The 23,923-nt window shown below is 41.7% G+C and overlaps 1 protein-coding gene and 4 non-coding genes across 5 annotated transcripts in view; all 5 read right to left on the reverse strand.

Annotated features, from left to right (window-relative positions):
- Positions 1–3,207, reverse strand: part of VPS53 (VPS53 subunit of GARP complex) — a 197,862-nt gene extending 194,655 nt beyond the window's left edge. Inside the window, exon 1 of the mRNA XM_056556902.1 lies at positions 2,692–3,207. Within this exon, the coding sequence (XP_056412877.1) occupies positions 2,692–2,775 (84 nt within the window). The 5' untranslated portion in view covers positions 2,776–3,207. The remainder of the gene's footprint in view (positions 1–2,691) is intronic.
- A 196-nt stretch (positions 3,208–3,403) lies between these two features.
- On the reverse strand, positions 3,404–3,621 carry LOC130360042 (small nucleolar RNA U3). The gene has a single exon (XR_008890525.1). It is a non-coding gene; the product is annotated as a small nucleolar RNA U3 (small nucleolar RNA).
- A 665-nt stretch (positions 3,622–4,286) lies between these two features.
- LOC130360113 (small nucleolar RNA U3) lies at positions 4,287–4,505 on the reverse strand. Its single transcript, XR_008890593.1, has one exon. It is a non-coding gene; the product is annotated as a small nucleolar RNA U3 (small nucleolar RNA).
- Positions 4,506–9,446: 4,941 nt separating this feature from the next.
- On the reverse strand, positions 9,447–9,664 carry LOC130360047 (small nucleolar RNA U3). Its single transcript, XR_008890530.1, has one exon. It is a non-coding gene; the product is annotated as a small nucleolar RNA U3 (small nucleolar RNA).
- A 595-nt stretch (positions 9,665–10,259) lies between these two features.
- On the reverse strand, positions 10,260–10,477 carry LOC130360045 (small nucleolar RNA U3). Its single transcript, XR_008890528.1, has one exon. It is a non-coding gene; the product is annotated as a small nucleolar RNA U3 (small nucleolar RNA).
- Between the last annotated feature and the right edge of the window lie 13,446 nt (positions 10,478–23,923).

Below are 23,923 nucleotides of genomic sequence, written 5' to 3' on the forward strand. Positions count from 1 at the left end.
AAAGTGTAAAAAAAAAAAAAAAAAAGTTGAAAAATATAAAAATAGGAAGTAAAAAAAATAAAAAGTAAAAAATCCCCTCCCCCAATAAAAATTAAAATTGTCCGTTTTTCCCATTTTACCCCCAGAAAGCGTAAATTTTTTTTATAAACATACTTGGTATCGCCACGTGCGTAAATTTCTGATCTATCAAAATATGTTAATGATTCCGTACGTTGAACGGCGTAAACGTAAAAAAATAAAAAAGTCCAAAAATGCTGCTTTTTTGTCACATTTTATTCCCCAAATTTTTTTTTTTAATTATCTAAAAGTTTTATACATGCAAATGTGGTATCAATAAAAAGTAGAGATGATGGCGCAAAAAATGAGCCCTCATACCGCCCTATATACGGAAAAATGAAAAAGTTATAGGTGGTCAAAATAGGGCAATTTTAGATTACTGATTTTGTACAAAAAGTTTTAGATTTTTTTTTTTTTAAGCGGTACAAAAATATAAAAGTATCTAGCCATGGGTATCATTTTAATCGTATTGACCCACAGAATAAAGAACAAGTCATTTTTACCGTAAATTGTACAGTGTGAAAACAAAACCCTCCAAAGTGTGCAAAATTGTGGTTTTCATTTATATTTCCTCCCTAAAAAAAAAATATTTTTGGGGTTCGCCGTACATTTTATGGTAAAAGGAGAGGTTTCATTACAAAGTACAATTGGTCACGCAAAAAAAAAGCCCTTATATGGGTCTGTAGATGGAAATATAAAGGAGTTATGGATTTTAGAAGGCGAGGAGGAAAAATCGAAAACACAAAAATAAAATTGGCCTGGTTCTTAAGGTGAAAATGGGCTTGGTCCTTAAGGGGTTAAAGGGGTATTCCGGCCAAATACATCTTATCCCCACATCTTAGCCGTCACGCCCCCTCTCATAGACATGAATGGAGGGGGCGTGGCGTAACGTCTCCATTCCTGGAAACAAAGAAGTTTCCGAGACTGGAGACGCAGCCCTGCATAGAATGCGGGTGCAGCACGGAGATCGTGGTGGGTCCCAGCGGTGGGCCCCCCGCGATCAGACAACTTATCCCCTATCCTTTGGCTAGGGGATAAGATGTATTTGGCCGAAATACCCCTTTAAGAAGAAAAAACTAATCATACACGTACCTTCGCTGCTGTCAGTGTTGATTTCTGTGTCACAGCACAAGGACCTGCCTGCTCGATGAGTGTGAGACAAGACACCATTATAGCCATTGACTGGCTGAGCAAGAAGTTTCTTGTGTCCATACTGACATGATGAAGTGCGTTGGAACAGGGACTCACACTATGACAGTAGTGCGGAAGGTAAATATCGTTTATTTTTTTTCTATTTAACTGCGCCCTGAGCACAGTTAGATATAAAAAGGAATCCAGAATATTCCTTCAATACTATTGTTGATTCCGTGATCCAGTACATACAGAACTGTATCGTTATAATATTGGTCTCTATACATGAAAAAGAAAACCTCTCAAGCTCGGCCACTGCCAAAAGTAACTAACGCTCTGGGAGACTGCAAAACCCAAGCATTACGTAGTCTCTCTATGAAGGGCACTGATGGGTAAATAGCTGAAATGCATCTTAGGCTGCTTTCACACTATGAAAAGTACCCGTTATAAAATAGCGGGCGATCGCGGGGTTAAACCGCCATTAGAAAATCCCTAACATATGTTAGAAAATCCCATTATAGTCTATAAGATTTTTCTAATAGCCATTTTAACCCGTTATCGCCCGTTATTCATAACGGGCGATTGAACGGAAGAAATAGTGCATGCACTATTTCTCCCATTACTATATCCCGTCATAAAAGAACGGGCGATAACGGGTTAAAATGGCAATTAGAAAAATCTTATAGACTATAATGGGATTTTCTAATGGTGGTTTAACCCCGCGATCGCCCGCTATTTTATAACAGGTACTTTTCATAGTGTGAAAGCAGCTTTGGTGCCAGTGCCTAAGTATCCTGAGCAGTTACACAGAACAGATCCCCTGTCACTACCAAGAGGGGTGGCACCAGTCCTGATGGCCCAGGCCCCTAAACTTCATCACTTTGGGGATGTTGGCACAGTAAAGGGTGATAACAGAAGATACATTCCATGGCACTAACAAACAAAGGGCAGTCATAACAGGTGCCAACATGTTCGTCTAATGATCTCTGCCCAACAAAGGTCCACTGGTACTGGCGGCTGTGTGAATGGAGAAAACCTCTATACCCGTCTAGGTGAATGGACCCCCTGCTGCTTGTTTTATTCTGGCAAAGGGCAGAATAAATGTAAAAAGAATTCTGACCTCATTTCTCTGGAACCAGCTGTCACTAGAAATGGACAAGCCCTTTAAGGGCGAAGTGACAGAAACAGATTTTCCACAGGCCTACTGCGGTGGTCTCCAAGCGGTGGATGTCCAGCTGTTGCAAAACTACAACTCCCAGCATGCCCGGACAGCCGTTGGCTGTCCGGGCATGCTGGGAGTTGTAGTTTTGCAACAGCTGTAGTGCAGCAACTTGAAGACCACTGCTCTTATTAATGTTAACTGTGTTCAGAGCCTGTCAGCCCATTTTACCCACACAACGAGGGCTGGCACTTACAGTGGGTGCATGTATACCACCCCAGAACTCATAACGTAACATGTATTATACCCTACTGACGCCATAAGCCGCTGTGGCCTTCCCGTACCTGCTCTATGGCCTGCTGCACCTCAGGCGCCAAGTGTAATACAGCCTCTAGCTCCTCCACCACCTCCAGCTCCTCTTCCTCCATCCTGACCAGCTGGTTATCTCTCTGCTTACACAGCTGAGGCCGCTTCCGGGAACGCGGGGCACCCTGGGAGGAAGTGATGCTACCATAGAGATGTGACTAACACCCTGTCAGCCATGTCTAGTGAGGGCAAGGAAAAGACTGGAAAACACCATTACCCTGAACCCGCGGCATAGAAAGTAACTTTAACCGGAAAACGCCTCCTGAACTGTGCGCGTTCCCTATTCAAAGCATAGCGCCATCTATTGGTTTTGGACGAGTAATGCATATCTTTCCCTTGTAATAACCTACCTAGCGTCATCTATTTTCGTCCAATTGTAATACGCTCAGGCTAACTAGCGCCATCTATTGACGTTCACTTGTAATATGCTCAAACTACCTAGCGCCATCTATTGGTTTTATATATTCAGCAGCATATTATAAATTAGAATCTGTTTCAAAACAATTAGCACCATGTATTGTTCGTCTTGTTGACATCTCAATATATCCAGGGCCGTCTAATAGTTTTGGATATATACAGTCGAGTGCAATAACGGTTTATCGTTTCACATACAGAAGCTCATCTAGATGATGTGTACTCTAGTGATTAATTCATAATCTACTTTCCACTTAACAAAAAAGAGTAATCCCAACCACTCAGCTTGTAATCTCTCTCTCCACCCTCTCTATGATAGAGAAGGAGAACGGTCATCAACAGCAGTCAGTACCTGCAATGAAGCAGAACTGAAAGCTCACTTCACGCTCAAGAGAGATCACTACAGCTCCTCCTCATGGTTGGTGAGCTTGGACACTTTCTGTGACATTTCCACAATTACAACCTATAGAAATGATCCCTGAAAGTATAGTCCTAACCTTCTGTTGCTCTACAGACACTCCGGGTGATAGGACCCTGCGTCTAACATTAGGGAGACGCCCACACAGTGTTACAAATATGGAACCCTGAACACAACCTAACAAATATGGAACCCTGAACACAACCTAACAAATAAGGAACCCTGAACACAGTGATATATTAGTTAGAGCTACGACTACGAGAAAAATAGAATCTCTTAAACATGTATAAAAGTCGAAAGAACTAATACCCAGAAGAAAACTGCTTTTACTTAGCATGTGAGTTCAAGCAACCAGCAGGAACCTAGTTTAGCTCTGTCACTCCGTCTACTAACTTTTTTTTTCGATAGAAAGTAACTTTATTAGCAATCAACCGTCATGAATATAAAATTTACTGCAATGCAACACAGGTTAGAACTCAGCACACGATAAACTAACACAATTACTGTTCATATAGCGACACTACCATAGTAAATCTTTATGACACTCTCTTAAAAAAAATATAAACACATTCCGCTTTTATTCTCAGTTGCAGCACATCTCTCTGTGCAATATAACTATTGTTCCACAAACATTCAAGACAGTATAACAAGCAGAGAAAAGACAAGAGAACATCATGGAACTTCTAAGAGTGATTCCCAAATTACTTCCATTTTTCTATCTTTATTACCAAATATAAACCAACCACTCAGCTTGTAATCTCTCTCCACCCTCTCTATGATAGAGAAGGAGGAGAACGGTCATCAACAGCAGCCAGTCCCTGCAATGAAGCAGAACTGAAAGCTCACTTCGCGCTCAAGAGAGATCACTACAGCTCCTCCTCATGGTTGGTGAGCTTGGACACTTTCTGTGACATTTCCACAATTAAGACCTATAGAAATGATCCCTGAAAGTATAGTCCTAACCTTCTGTTGCTCTACAGACACTCCGGGTGATAGGACCCTGCGTCTAACATTAGGGAGACGCCCACACAGTGTTACAAATAAGGAACCCTGAACACAACCTAACAAATAAGGAACCCTGGACATCATAGTTAGAGCTATGACTACAAGAAAAATACAAGCTGTTATATCTGTATAAAAGTCGAAAAAGCTAATACCCAGAATACAACTGCTGCTTTCACTTCTGAATTTGCATGCGAGTTCAAACAACCAGTGGGATCCGTGTTTAGCTCTGCTGCTCCGCCTACTCACTTGCACGTGTGATCTGATCACTAACAGGCATAAACTGCACCCTCCCCCTCTTGCATTTCCTGTTTACTGACTCTACCTGCACAGCAAACACAAGCATGACATAGAAAGTGACAAGTCAGGGGGGCAACGATCAAGAGCTCTGAAATTCTTTTCTGGAAGCATGGCTCCTGATACATTTACATTTGTATGTCAGCTGAATTCTGCAGTAAGCGAACAGCAGGAAACCTCCCCTCTCCCCATCCCCCATCGACATAAAAAACTATTCTTGTATGCTATTTCTGTCAATTATTAGAATGAAAGGCAGCAGCAATACAGAATGTTACAGTGTTATCATTTTTTTATTAAAGAAGTACTGCAGCCATAGACACCTATCCCCACATCTGTACTTTGATGCTTCCTCTGAGACTTTTCCTTCCATTTTTTAACCCGTGTGACAAAATGTGGGACTTTTGGAGAAGATTCATTAAAACCTGTGCAGAGGAAGAGTGGTGCAGTTGCCCATAGCAACCAGATTGCTGCTTTGGAAAAATTGAAAGAAGCATTCTGATTGGTTGCTATGGGCAATTGCACCGTTCTTCCTTTAGACAGGTTTTAATAAATCTCCCCCTTTGACTTTTTATTAATTCTGTCCACAGCCAGTTTTGTAAGCCAGGTCGGGGCTGGTGTAGATTTGCAACAATTGAAGGCTTTGCGAAAAACGGTGTGATAATCGCACATGTTAAATTACTGAACATTGCAAAAAGACTGAACAGCATGTGAGACAAACTGTGAGACAAATTTACACCACAAAACAGGGTGAAATATAAATTCCCCACATTAAAGGAGTCATCCGGCCAAAGACCTCTTATTCTCCTATCCAAAGGATAGGGGTTAAGATGTCTGATGGGCGGGGGTCCCACCGCTGGGACCCCCCACGATCTCCATGCAGCACCCACATTTTATTAGGGGCTGCATCTCCAGTATTGGAAAGCTCTTTCTTTCCTGGACTGGAGACGTGACATAACGCCAAGTGCCCTCCATGTCTACGGGAGGAGGCGTGGGGTTACGTCACATCTCCAGTCCCAGAAAGAAAGAGCTTTCCAAGACTGGAGATGCAGCCCCTAATAGATTGCGGGTGCTACACGAAGATCGCGAGGGCTCCCAGCAGCGGAACCCGCACGATCAGACATCTTATCCCCTATCCTTTGGATTGGGGATAAGATGTCTTTGGCTGGATAACTTTATTAACCCCACTAATGACACTGCGATTTTTCATTTTTGTGTTTTTATTTTTTTCCTCTTCGCCATTTAATAGCCAGTAATTTTTCACTTTTTCATCTAAAGACCCATATGAGGATTTGTTTTATGTGGAACCAATTGTACTTTGTAGTAATATCCCTTATTTTACCACAAAATCTATAAGAAAATGATTTGTGGGGCAAAATTGAAAAAATAAACCCACAATTTTGCAACTATGAGATTTTCATTTCTATCCAATAAACTTTTTTAGTAAAAATGAAAATGTATCTTTATTCTTTAGGTCCATATGACTACAACGCTACCCAATTTATATAGTTTTTTTTATTATTATACTACTTTTAGCCCCTTAACCCAATTTCACTGTAGGACCAGAGCGTTTTTTGCATATCTTACCACTGTCACTTTAACCCCTTAACGACCATGGACATAAATGTATGTCCTGGTTTGGCGGCACTTCGCACACCAGTACATTTACGTCCATTTACGTCCTATGTATGACATCATACACGGCAGGTTCTGGCTACTAGAAGCAGCTGGGGACCCGCCAGTAACGGCTGACATCCGCGATCGGGCGGATGTCCATCATTAACCCTCAGATGCCGTGATCAATACAGATCACGGCATCTGCGGCAGTGCGGTACTTTAAATAGATGATCGGATCGCCCGCGGCGCTGCCGCGGCGATCTGATCATCCAGCATGTCGGCCGGAGGTCCCCTCACCTGGCTCCAGCCGTCTCCCGGGATCTTCTGCTCTGGTCGAGATCGAGCAGAATATCACCGATAATACTGATCAGTGCTATTTCCTATACATAGCACTGAAGAGTATTAGCAATCAAAGGATTGCTATAGATAGCCCCCTATGGGGACATAAAAAGTGTAAAATAAAAGTTGAAAAATGTAAAAATAAAAAGTAAAAGTGAAAAATCCCATCCCCCAATAAAAATGAAAATTGTCAGTTTTTCCCCATTTTACGCCCAAAAAGCGTAAAAAATATTTTTTATGAACATATTTTGTATCGCTGCTTGCATAAATGTCCGAACTATCAAAATATGATGTTAATGATCCAGTGCGTTGAATGACGTAAATGTAAAAAATAAAAAAAAGTCCAAAAATGCTGCTTTTTTTGTCACATTTTATTTAGAAAAAAAATCATAAAAATTATCTAAAAGTTTAATATATGCAAATGTGGTATCAATAAAAAGTACAGATGATGGCGCAAAAAATTAGCTCTCATTCCACCCTATATATGGAAAAATGAAAAAGTTATAGGTGGTCAAAATAGGGCGATTTCAGATTACTGATTTTGTACAAAAAGTTTTAGATTTTTTTTAAGCGGTACAAAAATATAAAAGTATCTAGCCATGGGTATCATTTTAATCGTATTGACCCACAGAATAAAGAACACGTAATTTTTACCATAAAGTGTACAGTGTGAAAACAAAACCCTCCAAAATGTGCAAAATTATAGTTTTCATTTCAATTTCCTCCCTAAAAAAAAAAAAAAAGGAAAAAGGAGGAAAAAACGAGAACGTAAAAATAAAATTGGCCTGGTCCTTAAGGTTAAAATGGGCTTGGTCCTTAAGGGGTTAAGCATTAATAACTTTGGAATGCTTTTACCTTTCATTCTGATTCCGAGATTGTTTTTTCGTGACATATTCTACTTTATGTTAGTGGTAATATTTTGTCGATACCTGCCCTCCAGGCCCGTCCCACTTCCCCCCTCTCTCCAGCTGGTGCTCCCTCACAAACCGGACAACGTCTCATTAGAACCAGGGAGTGTCCCACTTGTCCCAGCCGAGCTTTCTCCAGAGGGGCAAAAGAAACAAGCGAGACATGGACCTGCCCGCTGAGCCAGTCTTTTCCACTAGAATCCACTTCACGTTGACACCTGCAAAGGAAGCCCACAGTAGAGTGGGGATATTGGGCACTCCTTTCCCACCCTTGATGGGCTCCTTACACATCACAGTCCGCTTGTCTATTGTGCCCCAGATGAAGCGAAACACGGTCCGGGTCACCGTCACTGTGCAGAAACGGCTCTCGCTCAGCCCTGCAAAGATTCTAGCCTGAATTCAGAAGCAACAGTCAGCTGCATCTAACCAGACTCAGACTTTATCAAGAGTGTGGTTTGTGAAGGAAGGATTGTCTGGCAATTCCAAGATTGGACTGTGGAGCCTCAGACAATTCAATATGGAGAGAAAGACTCTTGTGCTGCATAATAAGGTTACCCCTGTGCACCAATACACAGCACATTCCTGGCCTCCTCATTTCACCATATGACGGGCCATTACAGGGACCATCTTTTGCTTTATTTGAGGCTCTAAATTGGACAGAGTAAAATTGACAGTGATGTACAAAGAGCCGCGCATGAGTGGGAAAAGAGTTCCAGATATGCTCATTCTTCTTAGGGCCTTCTTTTGCGAGTGACTGTTCACAGGATGACAAAATATAGTGTCTCGGCAGGACGGTCCATGTCTCCCTTTTTTTTCCTGCCTCTTTGGAGGAGGCTGGGAAGGGATAAGTTGGACAACTCCTACCCTTACTACTGGGAACCACTCTTGTATTTCCAGGAAGTTCTCAGGTTAGTAAAGGGATACCGGCTAAATGATCTGAAGCCTGACTTGTGTAAACCAAAGACTGTCCAAAAGCTCATCCGAGAAAAGGACTGTTTTTTAGGGTGCATTCACATCACAATTTTGCTATAAGGTTTCTGTATACGGTTTCACTTTGAAAACTGCATGCAACCGTATAGGAAACCGTATACATTGACCTACTATACAAAAACGTATACATCTAGATATATCCAGTTGTATACATTTTTGTTCCTATACGGTTTTGTGCATTTTTTTTCCCATGCACAAAACCATGGTCAACCAAAGCGTGCACAGTTCTGTACCGTACTACTCCCATCGTGGAGCAGACTCTTTTCCGTGATGGGAGTAGTATTTTTAAATTTTTAATTCAACTGCCTAGGTACGTACTCTCAAGTACAAAACGTGATCACACAAAAACGTGCACTAGGATGCAGTCCATCACAAGCCCTTCTCAGAAAGGAAAGAGACGCCCCCAATAAACCAAACCCTTCACCTCGGGCCTAAAAGGCACCAACCGGCAAGGTTCCAGGTACAGCGTCCCCTTTTACCAAAGCTACTCAGACCCTGAAAGTGCTCATGGTGAACAACCAGACGTTAACAAGGAAGTCACAAAGGAGCCAGTCATTTTGGTTTGGAAACCTTGCCTATGCATAGAAGCATGGGGCATGTCAGGGGAATGAGGAACCTGATGGCTACATATAGCTCCCGTACCCATTAGGAGAAACACCCCGTAAGAATACTAGTCTGACCAAGACATGTCCTCATTAAATTATTTCTCTCTGATATCATCTAACTTTGACCAGGATTAAAATATAAACCAACCACTCAGCTTGTGATCTCCCTCTCCACCCTCTCTATGATAGAGAAGGAGAACGGTCATCAACAGCAGTCAGTACCTGCAATGAAGCAGAACTGAAAGCTCACTTCGCGCTCAAGAGAGATCACTACAGCTCCTCCTCATGGTTGGTGAGCTTGGACACTTTCTGTGACATTTCCACAATTACGACCTATAGAAATGATCCCTGAAAGTATAGTCCTAACCTTCTGTTGCTCTACAGACACTCCGGGTGATAGGACCCTGCGTCTAACATTAGGGAGACGCCCACACAGTGTTACAAATAAGGAACCCTGAACACAGTGATATATTAGAAATAGTTAGAGCTACGACTATGAGAAAAATAGAATCTTTTAGGACATGTATAAAAGTCGAAAGAACTAATACCCAGAAGAAAACTTTGACTTAGGAATTTGCATGCGAGTTCAAGCAACCAGCAGGAACCTAGTTTAGCTCTGTTGCTCCGCCTACTAACTTATTTTTTTTTAGAAAGTAACTTTATTTGCAATCAATCGTCATGAATATAAAATTTTCTGCAATGCAACATGGGTTAGAAAACAGCACACAAAAAATTAACACAATTACTGTTCATATAGCGACACTACCATAGTAAATCTTTATGACACTCTCTTTAAACAAATATAACCACATTACGCTTTTATTCTCAGTTGCAGCACATCTCTCTGTGCAATATAACTATTGTTCTACAAATATTCAAGACAGTATAACAAACAGAGAAAGGACAAGAGAACATCATGGCACTTCCATATTTCTATCATTATTGCCAAATATAAACCAACCACTCAGCTTGTGATCTCTCTCTCCACCCTCTCTATGATAGAGAAGGAGAACGGTCATCAACAGCAGCCAGTCCCTGCAATGAAGCAGAACTGAAAGCTCACTTCGCGCTCAAGAGAGATCACTTCAGCTCCTCCTCATGGTTGGTGAGCTTGGACACTTTCTGTGACATTTCCACAATTACGACCTATAGAAATGATCCCTGAAAGTATAGTCCTAACCTTCTGTTGCTCTACAGACACTCCGGGTGATAGGACCCTGCGTCTAACATTAGGGAGACGCCCACACAGTGTTACAAATATGGAACCCTGAACACAACCTAACAAATAAGGAACCCTGAACACAACCTAACAAATAAGGAACCCTGGACATCATAGTTAGAGCTATGACTACAAGAAAAATACAAGCTGTTATATCTGTATAAAAGTCGAAAAAGCTAATACCCAGAATACAACTGCTGCTTTCACTTCTGAATTTGCATGCGAGTTCAAACAACCAGTGGGAACCGTGTTTAGCTCCACTGCTCCGCCTACTCACTTGCACGTGTGATCTGATCACTAACAGGCATAAGCTGCACCCTCCCCCTCTTGCATTTCCTGTTTACTGACTCTACCTGCACAGCAAACACAAGCATGACGTAGAAAGTGACAAGTCAAGGGGGCAACGATCAAGAGCTCTGAAATTCTTTTCTGGAAGCATGGCTCCTGATACATTTACATTTGTATGTCAGCTGAATTCTGCAGTAAGCGAACAGCAGGAAACCTCCCCTCTCCCCATCCCCCATCGACATAAACTATTCTTGTATGCTATTTCTGTCAATTATTAGAATGAAAGGCAGCAGCAATACAGAATGTTACAGTGTTATGATCATTTTTTTATTAAAGAAGTACTGCAGCCATAGACACCTATCCCCACATCTGTACTTTGATGCTTCTTCTGAGACTTTTCCTTCCATTTTTTAACCCGTGACACAAAATGTGGGACTTTTGGAGAAGATTCATTAAAACCTGTGCAGAGGAAGAGTGGTGCAGTTGCCCATAGCAACCAGATTGCTTCTTTGGAAAAATTGAAATAAGCATTCTGATTGGTTGCTATGGGCAATTGCACCGTTCTTCCTTTAGACAGGTTTTAATAAATCTCCCCCTTTGACTTTTTATTAATTCTGTCCACAGCCAGTTTTGTAAGCCAGGTCGGGGCTGGTGTAGATTTGCAAAAATTGAAGGTTTTGCGAAAAACGGTGTGATAATCGCACATGATAAATTACTGAACATCGCAAAAAGACTGAACAGCATGTGAGACAAACTGTGAGACAAGTTTACACCACAAAACAGGGTGAAATATAAATTCCCCACATTAAGGCTGGAATTTCACTGAGTTTTTTTTTTTTGCCAAAACGCCGTAAAAAAAACGCCAATTTTCCCGCATGGCATTTTTTCTGCGAAAAAACGCCGCAGCCAGATGTTAGCTGCAAGTCAATAGTAAACTTCAAAATGCCAGATTCACTTGGTGTTTTTCAGTTTGGTGTTTTTTTAATCCTTTTGGCGTTTTTCAGCAATTTCAGGCTCAGAGGCTGGATTTTCAAAACACCTGACAAAACCTAGTTTGGCATTTTTTGCCCTGAAATCGTGGAGTTTTCCTCCCATAGAAGTCTATGGGAGAGCAAAAACGCCAAGAAAAACGCCATGTTGGTTTTAAATTTGGTGTTTTTTCAGGCGTTTTTTTATTCTTTTTTGGACTTTAGCAATCCAAAAAAGTGATGGAGATACCTTTTTTTTATTAAAATTTCGAAGGGTACCATTAAAAAATAATAATAAAAAAGATACAGTAGTGATGAAAAAAATTGTATCTAACGAAATTTATCTTTTTTATTACGAAATGTGTATTCATTTTTAAACATGTGTATTAATTTTTATTAATTACGAAATGTGTATTAATTTTTATGTGGGCAGGTAAAGCACTAAAAATGTAGCCAACAATAATAAAAATGTAGTGTGTGCGGGTTTTTCACTTTTTTTCCCAACATTTTTTAGGTAGTACTACTACTCCCAGCTTAGAACACACTGTTCCATGATAGGAGTAGTAGTTACCTGTACTAATTGACAGATCGACCATTGTGATCCTCCTGTATAATTTATAGATGCGGCCAGCTGCTCTTCTATGGTCCCCTGCACTGCCATATATACACCTATTCATATTTCCCGCAGAGAGCTGTGATTGGCCAGATGGTTCCCGCCAATCACAACTCTGTGGGAAATAGGAACATGTGTATATATACCGCCGTGCAGGGGACCATAAAAGAGCGGCCGCATCTATAAATTATACAGGAGGATCACAGCGGATGTCAGGAGTGATACCCGCTGTGATCTGTTCTTAACTACAAGTACTACTACTCCTAACATGGAGCACACTCTGCTCAATGCTGGAAGCTGTAGTACCTGCATTAATAGACAGATCACATCATGTGTCAGAAATTACACTCGCTGTGATCTGTCTATTAATGCAGGTACTACAGCTATGAATGAGTGGCCGGCCAGAGTACAGAGCAGAGATATGAGCACTGTATACAGCCGCTCCATCTCTGCTATAGACAGGACAATCACAGTGGATGTCAGTAGTGATACCCGCTGTGATCTGTTCTTACCTGAAAGTACTACTACTCCTAACATGGGGTATCACTACTGACATCCACTGTGATTGTCCTGTCTATAGCAGAGATGGAGCGGCTGTATACAGTGCTCATATCTCTGCTCTGTACTCTGGCCAGCCACTCATTCATATTTTCCTCAGAGCTGTGATTGGCTGCAACCATCCGGCCAATCACCACTCTGGGCGGAAAATATGAATGAGTGATGTTCTATTCACATCACTGGCCGGCGTATAGTGCAGAGATGCGAGTGCTGTATAGAGCCGCATCTCTGCTATATTATAGACGATCGCATCGGGTGTCAGGACTGATACCCGGGGCGATATGTCTATTAGTACAGGTACTACTACTCCCATCATGAAACAGTGTGTTCCATGCTGAGAGTAGTAGTACTACATAAAAAATGTAAAAAAAAATTGAAAAAAAGTTACACACACACACTTTATAAAAAAATGTATTACACTTTTTATTTAAAAAAAAAACCATTTAGTTACCATATATACTTGAGTATAAGCTGACCCGAATATAAGCCGAGGCCCCTAATTTCACCCGAGTTATTGACCCGACTATAAGCTTAGGGTGGTAAACACATAATCCCCCCATGTAATCATCCAGACCCCCCGTCATCATCCCCCCCCTTCGTCATCACCGCCTGTCAATCCTTTCATCAGTGGTCTTCAACCTGCGGACCTCCAGATGTTGCAAAACTACAACTCCCAGCATGCCCGGACAGCCATCGGCTATCCAGACATGCTGGGAGTTGTAGTATTGAAACCTCTGGAGGTCCGCAGGTTGAAGACCACTGCAGCCTTCGTCATCATCCAGCCCTCCCCCCTCCCTTTTGTTTTGTACTCACCTCCCCTCGGCGGGAATTTAGGGTGAGCTGGTCCGGGCCATCTATCCTGCAGGGACCGTCCGGTGGGGAGGGTTAGTCGTTGCGGGCTGTCCATTTTCACCCGGGGGCCCTCTTCTCCCCGCTTTGGGCCTGCCCCGGACTAGTGGCATTGCCTTGACGACAACGCACAGGGACGTTCATGTGCAACGTCCCTGTGCGTCGTCGTCAAGGCAACGTCACTTGTCCGGGGCCGAGCCCGGAACGGAGAAGAGGGCCCCCGGTGAAAATGGACAGCCCACAACGACTAACCACTGAAAGACCACTGAAAAGGGATTGACAGGCGGAGAGTTCACTCGAGTATAAGCCGAGGGGGCATTTTCAACACGAAAAATCGTGCTGAAAAACTCGGCTTATACTGTATACGGTATATACGGTAAACACATTTTTTTACATCCTTACTGCATTTTTTTTTTTTTTGGTACCCAACTATTTTGTACAAAAAACGCCAAGGGGCCAAAAAAGGCAAATTCCACGCAAAGGTAAAGACGCCAGAAAAAACGCCAAAACGCAGGGAAAAACTGTGGCAGTTTTTCTGGCGTTTTTAAGCCAAAAAAAATCGCAGGGCAAAAATTTCAGTGGAATCCTAGCCTTAAGGAGTCAACCGGCCAAAGACTTCTTATCCCCTATCCAAAGGATAGGGGATAAGATGTCTGATCGCAGGGGTCCCGCTGCTGGGACCCCCCCCCGCGATCTCCATGAAGCACCTACATTTTATTAGGGGCTGCATCTCCAGTCTTGGAAAGCCCTTTCTTTCCTGGACTGGAGACGTGACATAATGCCACGCGCCCTCCATGTCTATGGGAGGAGGCGTGGAGTTATGTCACATCTCCAGTCCCGGTAAGAAAGAGCTTTCCAAACTGGAGATGCAGCCCCTAATTGGAGTGGAGACTATAGGGGGTAGGGAGGGGGTGGATCACAGGGCCAAAACTACTGGGTGACGTCTTCAGGGGGACATGGGGGAAGGAATGGGGTCTTCACTCCTCTTCTTCATCGACGGCTGGGCTGTCCAAGATGGAATAGTCTCTCAGCATGCTATGGATTGAAAGGCTGGAGGAGAATTCTCCTTCAGTATTGTTTTTTTTTTTTTCTTCTTTCTTATCTTTTTTTCCAAGTTCACAGTCTTTTTCAAGGGATAGCTGATGTCTCTTGCTGAAGAATTGAAACTTTCTGTTATTGGCTAAAACTACAACTATTGTACCAACCATTTACTTGCGTCAACTCCCCAAATTGATAGATATGCCCATTGCTTTTATATACTGATGCTTGATAACAATAAACAGAGTGTTTTCCTCATACCTACTTGTCTGTCATCTTTTCACATGAGGGAGACACTCTCCTGGCGCCAGGGAGGGTCACACAAACCAAGGTGGAACCAGGGCACTTATGCCAGGGGCATATAGTCAGGAGTAGCAGATCCTTTCAGCTGGGGGCTCGCTCCGGGATCGAAGTCAACCGAAAAGTCCGGTAAGATCGACTCTATTGTCTGTTTTGCTCGGACCAAGGGCTCTGTCCAAAATCTCGATCCTGTAAATGCTTTTCAATGTATCAGGGATACACATGAGGCTTAGGAATCCTGTCAGTGTTTTTTAGTGTATCAGGGATACACATCGATCCTGTAAGCTTTTTTTCCAGTGTATCAGGGATACACATAAGGGTTAAGAACCCGGGATATTGGAATAGGTTAATAAGGTCAAAGAAGTGACCTATTTTTGTTCAATACCTTGTTTTTTTGTACCCTTCAAACTCTTTTTAGAAGTGTTAAGATTATTTGTTTGTCTGAGAACAACTCTCAGGTGGTAAGTGTACGAGAGAGACTTAAGTTGTTTTGTATATTTATTGTAAGTTGTTAAGACATCCGTAAGACGTTAATTACGGTAATCTTGGCCGTTAGCTCCAGCTCCGGGCACACGGAGCACGGGCGGAGCTTAGTGATGTCACCGCTGCTGTTCTCTAGCAGCGGGACCCAGCAGGGAGCAGCGGTGACATAACTAAGCTCTGCCCATGCCCCAAGCTGCTGCTGCTCTCTGCTGTTCTCGCAGCAGCGGTGACATCACTAAGCTCCACCTGTGCCCCAAATCAGGTGCCCGGAGCAGGAGCTATGGCCAAGATTGCCGGAGATCCCCGCCATGGAACGGGACAAGGTGAGTACTGTTGTCATCAGTGTCATCCGCTCTATCTGTCGGTACCGACAGGTTAGTGCAGGTGACACTGGTGACAGATTTCCTTTAAGTTCTTGAAACAAGGAATTCTGGTGGGATTTCATATAAGGAAAAGTAGTCGCCAGATGTCCATTCGTCATACCAATGTATAATGACATATGTCGTACATGTTGGTATGTAACTTATTGTATCAAGATTGCCAGATTATGAGATTCTAGGCTATGAGAACTTTCCTGCTTATTGCCATTTAAAATGAGTAAGGCAAAGAATTGATCAAGGCGCATTATTCTATTCAGGTGAGAGCTACAGCTGTCTGTTAGACCATTGGGCTATACATATGCTACTCATATGGAGAGGCACTTCATTGGTGGGGGATTCATATATTAAGGGGACCGCTACACTAGGTTAGCCATGCCCCCTGAGGAAGCGGAGTCATTCCGCAAAACGGTCATTAGGGTTAGGTATAGGTAGGATTTGGCACCGGATTTTTGCTTGTTCATATCTTGCTTGCTTGTACTTTTTTTTTACCAGGTCCATGTCTCATCTGTATTGTGCTTCCTATATGTATTTCTGGTACTCTATCCAGTATTACTGCTTCTAATTGCGACCTGTGCATACTTGCAGTATTATACTATATTGTCCTTTGTGCCCATCTACCTATACCCTGTATGTACTGGTGCTGTTTTGTGTATCTACATGTGCTACCTTTTAAATACTTTTACTTGTTATATATGTAATAAAGATTTAGTATTTTGCTGATATATTCAGTGTCAGGTGCATTTGTTTACCAATAGGAGTTGTTATTTTAGGAACTGTCCAGAGTAAAAAGTAAATCTCCATAGCAAACATATGCTGTTCTGGACAGTTCCTAAAATGGACAGAGATGTCAGCAGAGAGCACTGTGCTCATGATGTCAGCAGACAGCTCTGTGTTTCAAAAAGAAAAGAATTTCCGCTGTAGTATTCAGCAGCTAATAAGTACAGGAAGGATTAAGATTTTTTTATAGAAGTAATTTACAAATCTGTTAAACTTTCTGGCACCAGTTGATTTAAAAAAAAAAAGTTTTTCACCGGAGTACCCCTTTAATATTGTGTACAATATTTTTATTACATATATATTTTATTCTTTGCTCTATTCCATTACAATTTTCATTCATTTCCATACATATTATGCCTTTTTTAATACTCCATTTATTCCTTTATATATTTTATTCTTGTTTTTTCCTCGTTTAATTTCTGAATATCTTTCTTATTTTCTTTTCTTTCCTTATATTCCCTTTTAATATCCTATTTCTTTAATTTTCATGTGAATTCTCACTTTCACTCACCATTTTGCCGTTCCTCTGCGCTTCCCAACACTCTGTCGTGCGGTAACGCAGTTCTTTTTCCCCCTCTCGCTGGCATCCATTACTGTACCGTTGATTTCCTCTCACTGCCCGTCTCGCAAGAGGCGGTTGCGCAGTTATATTTCAACTAACGCTTCCCGCCTCATCTTTCAGTCAGCCGCAACGTCTGAACAGTAAACAGTTTACCATAGTATCACCCTTGTATATTTTAGTCAGTCTAACAAAGGCTTCTAATTTCCTCTCATTTCCCCAGAAATTATCCTCTACTGTCCCCAACTGTCCATTTAGGACATTACAGCTCTATTTATTCTAATTAATACTCCTATCTGTTTTTTCCTTATTCATTCTATTGACTCTTCAATTGATTAGTTGATATCTATTTACATTAATTAATTAATTTATTAATTGTCCATCTTAACTAAAATTTTTAATATATATTTATATTTTTTTCCCTCATATTTATTATATTTTTATCTATTTTCATATTTATTATTTCATATTTATTATACTATATTCATTGCTACCATGGCGAATGAGGAAATCAGACGACCTATGTCTAATGACGATCCCTGTGTTCGCCGAAGCTACTAAGGGGCCACAAATGCACATGGCTTCAACCTAGGCGTTAACCAAGGTATCAGCCAAGGAGCCGTATACTGATCGAAGCCAAGATTCCCAGGGGTTGTAGGGAGGTGAGGAACCAAATGGCCACACACACCTCCCCTAGACCACCAGGAGGGACACCCAGAAGGGCTGACGCATCCTGACAAATCCTGTGTACAAAACAAACACGTAAAAGTGGCACAGTGACATACAAAAAATAAATAAAAAATAAAAAGTGGATGAGTGCAGATTTACTGCTTGGTCATCCGGCCGGATCTATAAACCTGTGGTTCTTGACTGTCAGGGAACTCTGTTCTTTGAGCCGGACCATATAAGACATCCTAGGTCCACTGAATGGATCCTACAAACTCAAGTAGCAAAGTTTTTGATGGCTAGAATTAAGACACCCTTAGACAGGGGTAGTAGAAACACACTGAGGGATGAAAGCTCAAGGCCCACCCTGCCATTTAAAGCTGCAGCTATTCCAGGGCTCGACCCTATTCTAGTCAAATACATCCTAAAATCGGGAAAGAATCCCAAAAAGGGTCTTGACAGATCCATCAAGCTAGTCCAAGATAAATTCCTAGATTTATTAGGACCCCTTACAAAAATCTTGGACATTTCAGAACAAGCCCTCGCTTCTGGCCAACCTGTAGATAGGATGGGCTCAAAGAGCTATTTGTATCTTTGGAAATGTAAACTCTGTCCTATCCAGTGAGCGTCACCTCTCCATTTTACTTAAATTAGACCCACAATTGACCCACTTGGCTTCTACTGAGCCCGATCCTAATGCTGATGGTCTTCTCTTTGGAGAAGCTTTTATCAAGGAAAAGAGTACATTTGTCGGCCTATTCTCTAGTTTAGACAAAGTTCAAAGCTCTTTGAAAAAAGTGTTTCACCAACAGTTTTTTAACAAAGCCAGGACAGCAAGGGGACGCTACCCTGACCGATCCACATATTATAGACATATAATAGAGTCCCCCAACAACAAAATAGATCATCTATGGCCTCCTCCACACAGCCTGCCCTTTCTTTTCAAACAGAGGGTGACCATGGTGATCCAGAGGCTTCCATGGCTTTTCCAAATCAAGAACTCCTTCAGGTAAGTCCGATTCATCTTCCCTTTTCCCACATTCCATTAGGAGGTCGTCTCAAACATTTTTTCCATGTTTGGTCTCTTATAACTTCAGACTGTTGGGTCGTAAACGCCATCTCAGGTTACCAACTAAATTTTATCTCCCCTGCTATCCAATCACATCTACCTCATCCTATCCAATTTTCTTCTCAATACAGAAAACTAATTTATTTGGAAATATTGTAATTGATTACAAAGAAACCAATTGTTCAAGTAGATCCTCAGAACTCAGGTTTCACAAGCAACTTGTTTTTGGTCAAAAAGAAGGATGGTGATCACAGACCTGTTATAAATCTCGGAATTCTAAACAATTTTATTACTTATCAGCATTTCAAAATGGAAGGAATCCATCTATTATGAGACTTTCTACATCAAGGAGATTGGTTGGGAAAGATAGACCTCAAAGATTCATATTTTACCATTCCAATTCACCCTTCTTCCCAACATTTTCTCCAATTCTCTTGGGAAGGCCATAAATGGCAATTTACATGTCTCCCCTTCAGACTGTCTTAGCCCCATGGTGCTTCACCAAAGGGATGAAACCAGTGGTGGCTTTTTTGAGAAGCAGAGGAGTTTGTCTAATCATATACTTAGACAATATACTCATCATGGCTCAAAGTTGATCTCTCATCCATCGCCACATGCAATCTTTACTGACAGATTTAGTTTTTTTGATCAAACTCAAAAAATCGGTTCTTATTCCTTCCAGAGAAATAGAATTCTTAGATTTCATCATAAACACCCAATCCTCTACTCTAAGTCTTCCTCTCAGAAAACTAACATTGATTTGGAAGGAAATTCTTTCTGTTCTGTGCCAAAAATTGGTTTCTCTGAGATCGATTGCCCGCATTGTAGGTCTTCTATCTGCTTCGATCCAAGCCATATTCCCTGCTCTCCTACACTACAGAGCTCTTCAATGTTTGAAAATCAAACATCTCAGAGAAGGTTTTTCTTACTTAGACAAGATCTCGCTTTCTTTGGATGCCAAAGAAGAGCTTCTTTGGTGGCTACATCAACATTCAGATTTGGAATGGGAAAATGATTTTACAATTCCAAACCAGATTTTGTGATATAATCAGACACGAGTGTCCTAGGTTGGGGAGCACATTGTGGTCATCTTTCCACAGAAAAGAAATGGTCAGAAACCGAATCTCACCTACACATCAATTGTCTAGAACTCTTAGTAGGCTCTTTTGCTCTCAAGAGTTTTGCCAAAGACAAATCGCATTGTTGCATTTTACTACGCATGGACAATATTCCTGCTGTCCAATATATCGATCATTTGGGTGGTACAAAAGCGAATATTTTAGCCAATATTGCAAAAGAATTTTGGCATTTTTGTTTAGACAGGTTAAGCAGCTTACCTGGTATTTTTTTTTTATCTGATCAACCGCCTTTGGGGTCCTATTCTAATAGACTTATTCGCTTCTCATCTGAATCGACAAATCCAACCTTTCTTCAGTTGGCATCCAGACCCCGAAGCTCTAGGTGTAGATGCTTTTCACCAGTATTGGCCTCCCGGAACTTTATATGCCTTTCATCCTTTTGCTCTCATGCCGAGAGTTCTTCTTCAAACCATTACTCAGGGATCAACTCTAGTGATCATTACTCCTTGGTGGCCCACACAGACTTGGTTTCCTCAGATTTTGGGAATGACGATAGATCTCCCCAGGATTCTTCCATCATCTCAATCCCTCCTTCTGGACCTGTCGGGATCTCAAAATCCCCTGATTCTTTCGCGGGTTCAGTCTTTATCGTTCAGCTATTTCTTCTGAACATGTTCCTATTGATTCTATTCCAATTGGTAGACATCCTTTAATTTGCAGACTGTTAAAAGGTATCAGTTTCAAAAGACCCCCACTACCTAAATATATCACAACTTAAGATGTTAATATCCTTTTAGACTTGTTTCCATATTGGGAGGATAATGATTCTTTACCCTTGAAACTTTTGTCTTTCAAACTTATGGTTTTCCTCTGTTTAATCTCCACTAAGAGAGTGTCAGATGTTAAAGCATTGGATATTTCTCAGAGACAATTTTCACCTCAAGTCGTAGTTTTTGCTATTTCTAGACGCACAAAAATGAACCTTCATTCTGTTTTCTATCCTGCTTTTCCTCATCATGAAAAGCTGTGTAGTCCGTTGTTTAAAATCTTACGAACAACAGACTATATCTTTGAAGTCTCCATCTTCTTATCAATTACTTATGTCTTATTGCAAACCTCATCTACTAGTTTTGTCTGCTACTCTGGCTAGGTGGGTTAAACAGACTATGGAATTAGCAGGTATTGACATTTCCAGATTTTCAGCTCACTCTTCCAGGGGTGCTGTGTCTACAAAACTATTTCAATCTGGAGGCTCTCTTTCTGACATTCTAAAAGCAGCTAATTGGTCATCCGAATCCACTTTTAAAACCTTTTATTTTAGACCAGAATCACATGTTTCTGTGCAGAGGCGGCCACATAGGCCACAGCCTAAAGCCTTGCACTGGTGGGGGCCCCGCTCTACCCCTCCCACCAGCTGCTCGAGGCCAGGAAGAACAGAGTCACTGGCAGGCAGGGCCATTGATGTGAAGAGTATATGCAGAGTAAAGACCTGGCACATTTCCCCCTCCCTCTGCCAATGAAGTGATGACAGCTCTGATTGATAAGAAAGTTCTCCTCTAGAGCTGCTGGAGCATAGCTTGCACAGTTTAACCCTCATCTGGCTGCCTGGATTGTACAGGGTCTGGAGTCTTGTATAAGTACAGTACTTACACGGTTACTTATGTCCTGCCACTAAGTGATCATATAGAGGGGGTTGGGGGTGAGGGGGGTGTATACCTGCGGCTACTTGTGGCTACCCAATTACTGCTGGCAACACTTCTGTAAAACCAGCAGCCTTTTTTGTTTAACAGATGGGTATTTTTGTTGTTCAGGACAGGACTTTAGCATTACAGTATTACAGAGCATAAATACTGTAATTTAGGATAACAACTTCACTGTTTTCTGTCTGTGCAGCCTGTTTCCTAAAAGTTTGACTCTGTAGCTCCTGTACAACTGAGGGACAATGGGGGGTTTATCAAAACCTGTCCAGAGGAAAAGTTGCTGAGTTGCCCATAGCAACCAATAAGATCGCTTCTTTCATTTTTCAGAGGCCTTTTCAAAAATATGAGAAGTGATCTGATTGGTTGCTGTGGGCAACTCAGCAACAGGTTTTGATAAATCTCTCCCTAAGAGTTCATTCTCATGTTCGTATTTTTCTGCAATGTCAGAAGTAGTTTTTTGTCACATTACATACCACAAAAAAAATGTATTAAAAAGCGATAAAGTCCCATCTACCCCAAACTGGTACAAATAAAAACGACAGATCACAATGCAGATAATGACCCTCACATAGCTCCGTTAATAATTTGTCCAGTCTGCAGTGGATGGTACGACAAGTGAGTGTGTTTATATGATCACTGTATTCACTCACAGTACAGTCTTAATATTGACTGATAGCAAATTGATAGTTTTTACTCAGTCACAGTTTGGTGGTACCGTATGGTAGTGTTAATGAGTTACGGTATGGCGGTGTTATTCAGTCACATTATGGTGGTATTATTCACAATCAAATGTGGGAAAACAGCCTAAGGCCATGTGTAAACACTGGACAAAAATATGGTTTTTATACCAAAGGGCAGGCCCAAGGGGGCAGTAAAATGAGGTTCTGCCTAGAGTGGCAAAAATCCTTGCAACAGCCTTGGTCGTCCCTGCCTCCTCACAACCTTTGCCTCTCACCTCCTGCATCCCGCAGCAGCCGGCATTAGTGCTCCACATGGATCAGTGGCTCAGGCTGCCTGTTCCAGGTAATATGCAGTCCCTCACTGTGTTCGGCACAGCATGCGGTCTAAGTGGCAGGCTGCCTGTGCCTCCTCCACTACTCTGCAAGCATATGTGTAAACCGACGACTCATATATGCTACATATAAACTGTGATGTTATGCCACTGTTATTGGGACATCCCTGACTGTATATTAAGGCTGTATTGTGACATCCCTGTGTACATTAACCCTGTATGGTGATGTCACTGTGCGTTTTAACCCTGTATTGTGACTCACAGTACAGGGTTAATACACACAGTGATGTCACGGTACAGGGATAATACACACAGTGATGTCACAGTACAGGGATAATACACACAGTGATGTCACGGTACAGGGATAATACACACAGTGATGTCACGGTACAGGGATAATACACACATTGATGTCACAGTACAGGGATAATACACACAGTGATGTCACGGTACAAGGATAATACACACAGTGATGTCACGCTAAAGGGATAATAAACACAGTGATGTCACAGTACAGGGATAATACACACAGTGATGTCACGGTACAGGGATAATACACACAGTGATGTCACAGTACAGGGATAATACAGTGATGTCACAGTACAGGGAAAATATACTTAGTGATGTCATGGTACAGGGATAATACACACAGTGATGTCACAGTACAGGGATAATATACACAGTGATGTCACAGTACAGGGATAATACACAGTGATGTCACAGTACAGGGATAATACAAAGTGATGTCACAGTATGTACGGCTATACAAATGGGGAATTTGTAAAAAGATAGGGATGGTACTATAGAAAATAATCTAAAATGTTTGCCTGGCAGATTTTGCAGATACAAGTTTTGGCCAGGAGACGTCCTCATGATGGATATAGAAGAAAAAGTGGAAGTGAATGATCAGAGAAGACATCTCCTGTAACTGTAATCACTTATATGGTCTGAGGATCCTGTGTACAGCTGGTATCTACCATTATGTGGTCAGTGTATGTGGGAATATTGGTGTTTGTATAGTGAATTTTATACAGTAACAGTATTGTGATGTTAGACAGTAGTCAG

The sequence above is a fragment of the Hyla sarda genome, chromosome 2, assembly GCF_029499605.1.
Source record: "Hyla sarda isolate aHylSar1 chromosome 2, aHylSar1.hap1, whole genome shotgun sequence".
NCBI lineage: Eukaryota > Metazoa > Chordata > Amphibia > Anura > Hylidae > Hyla > Hyla sarda.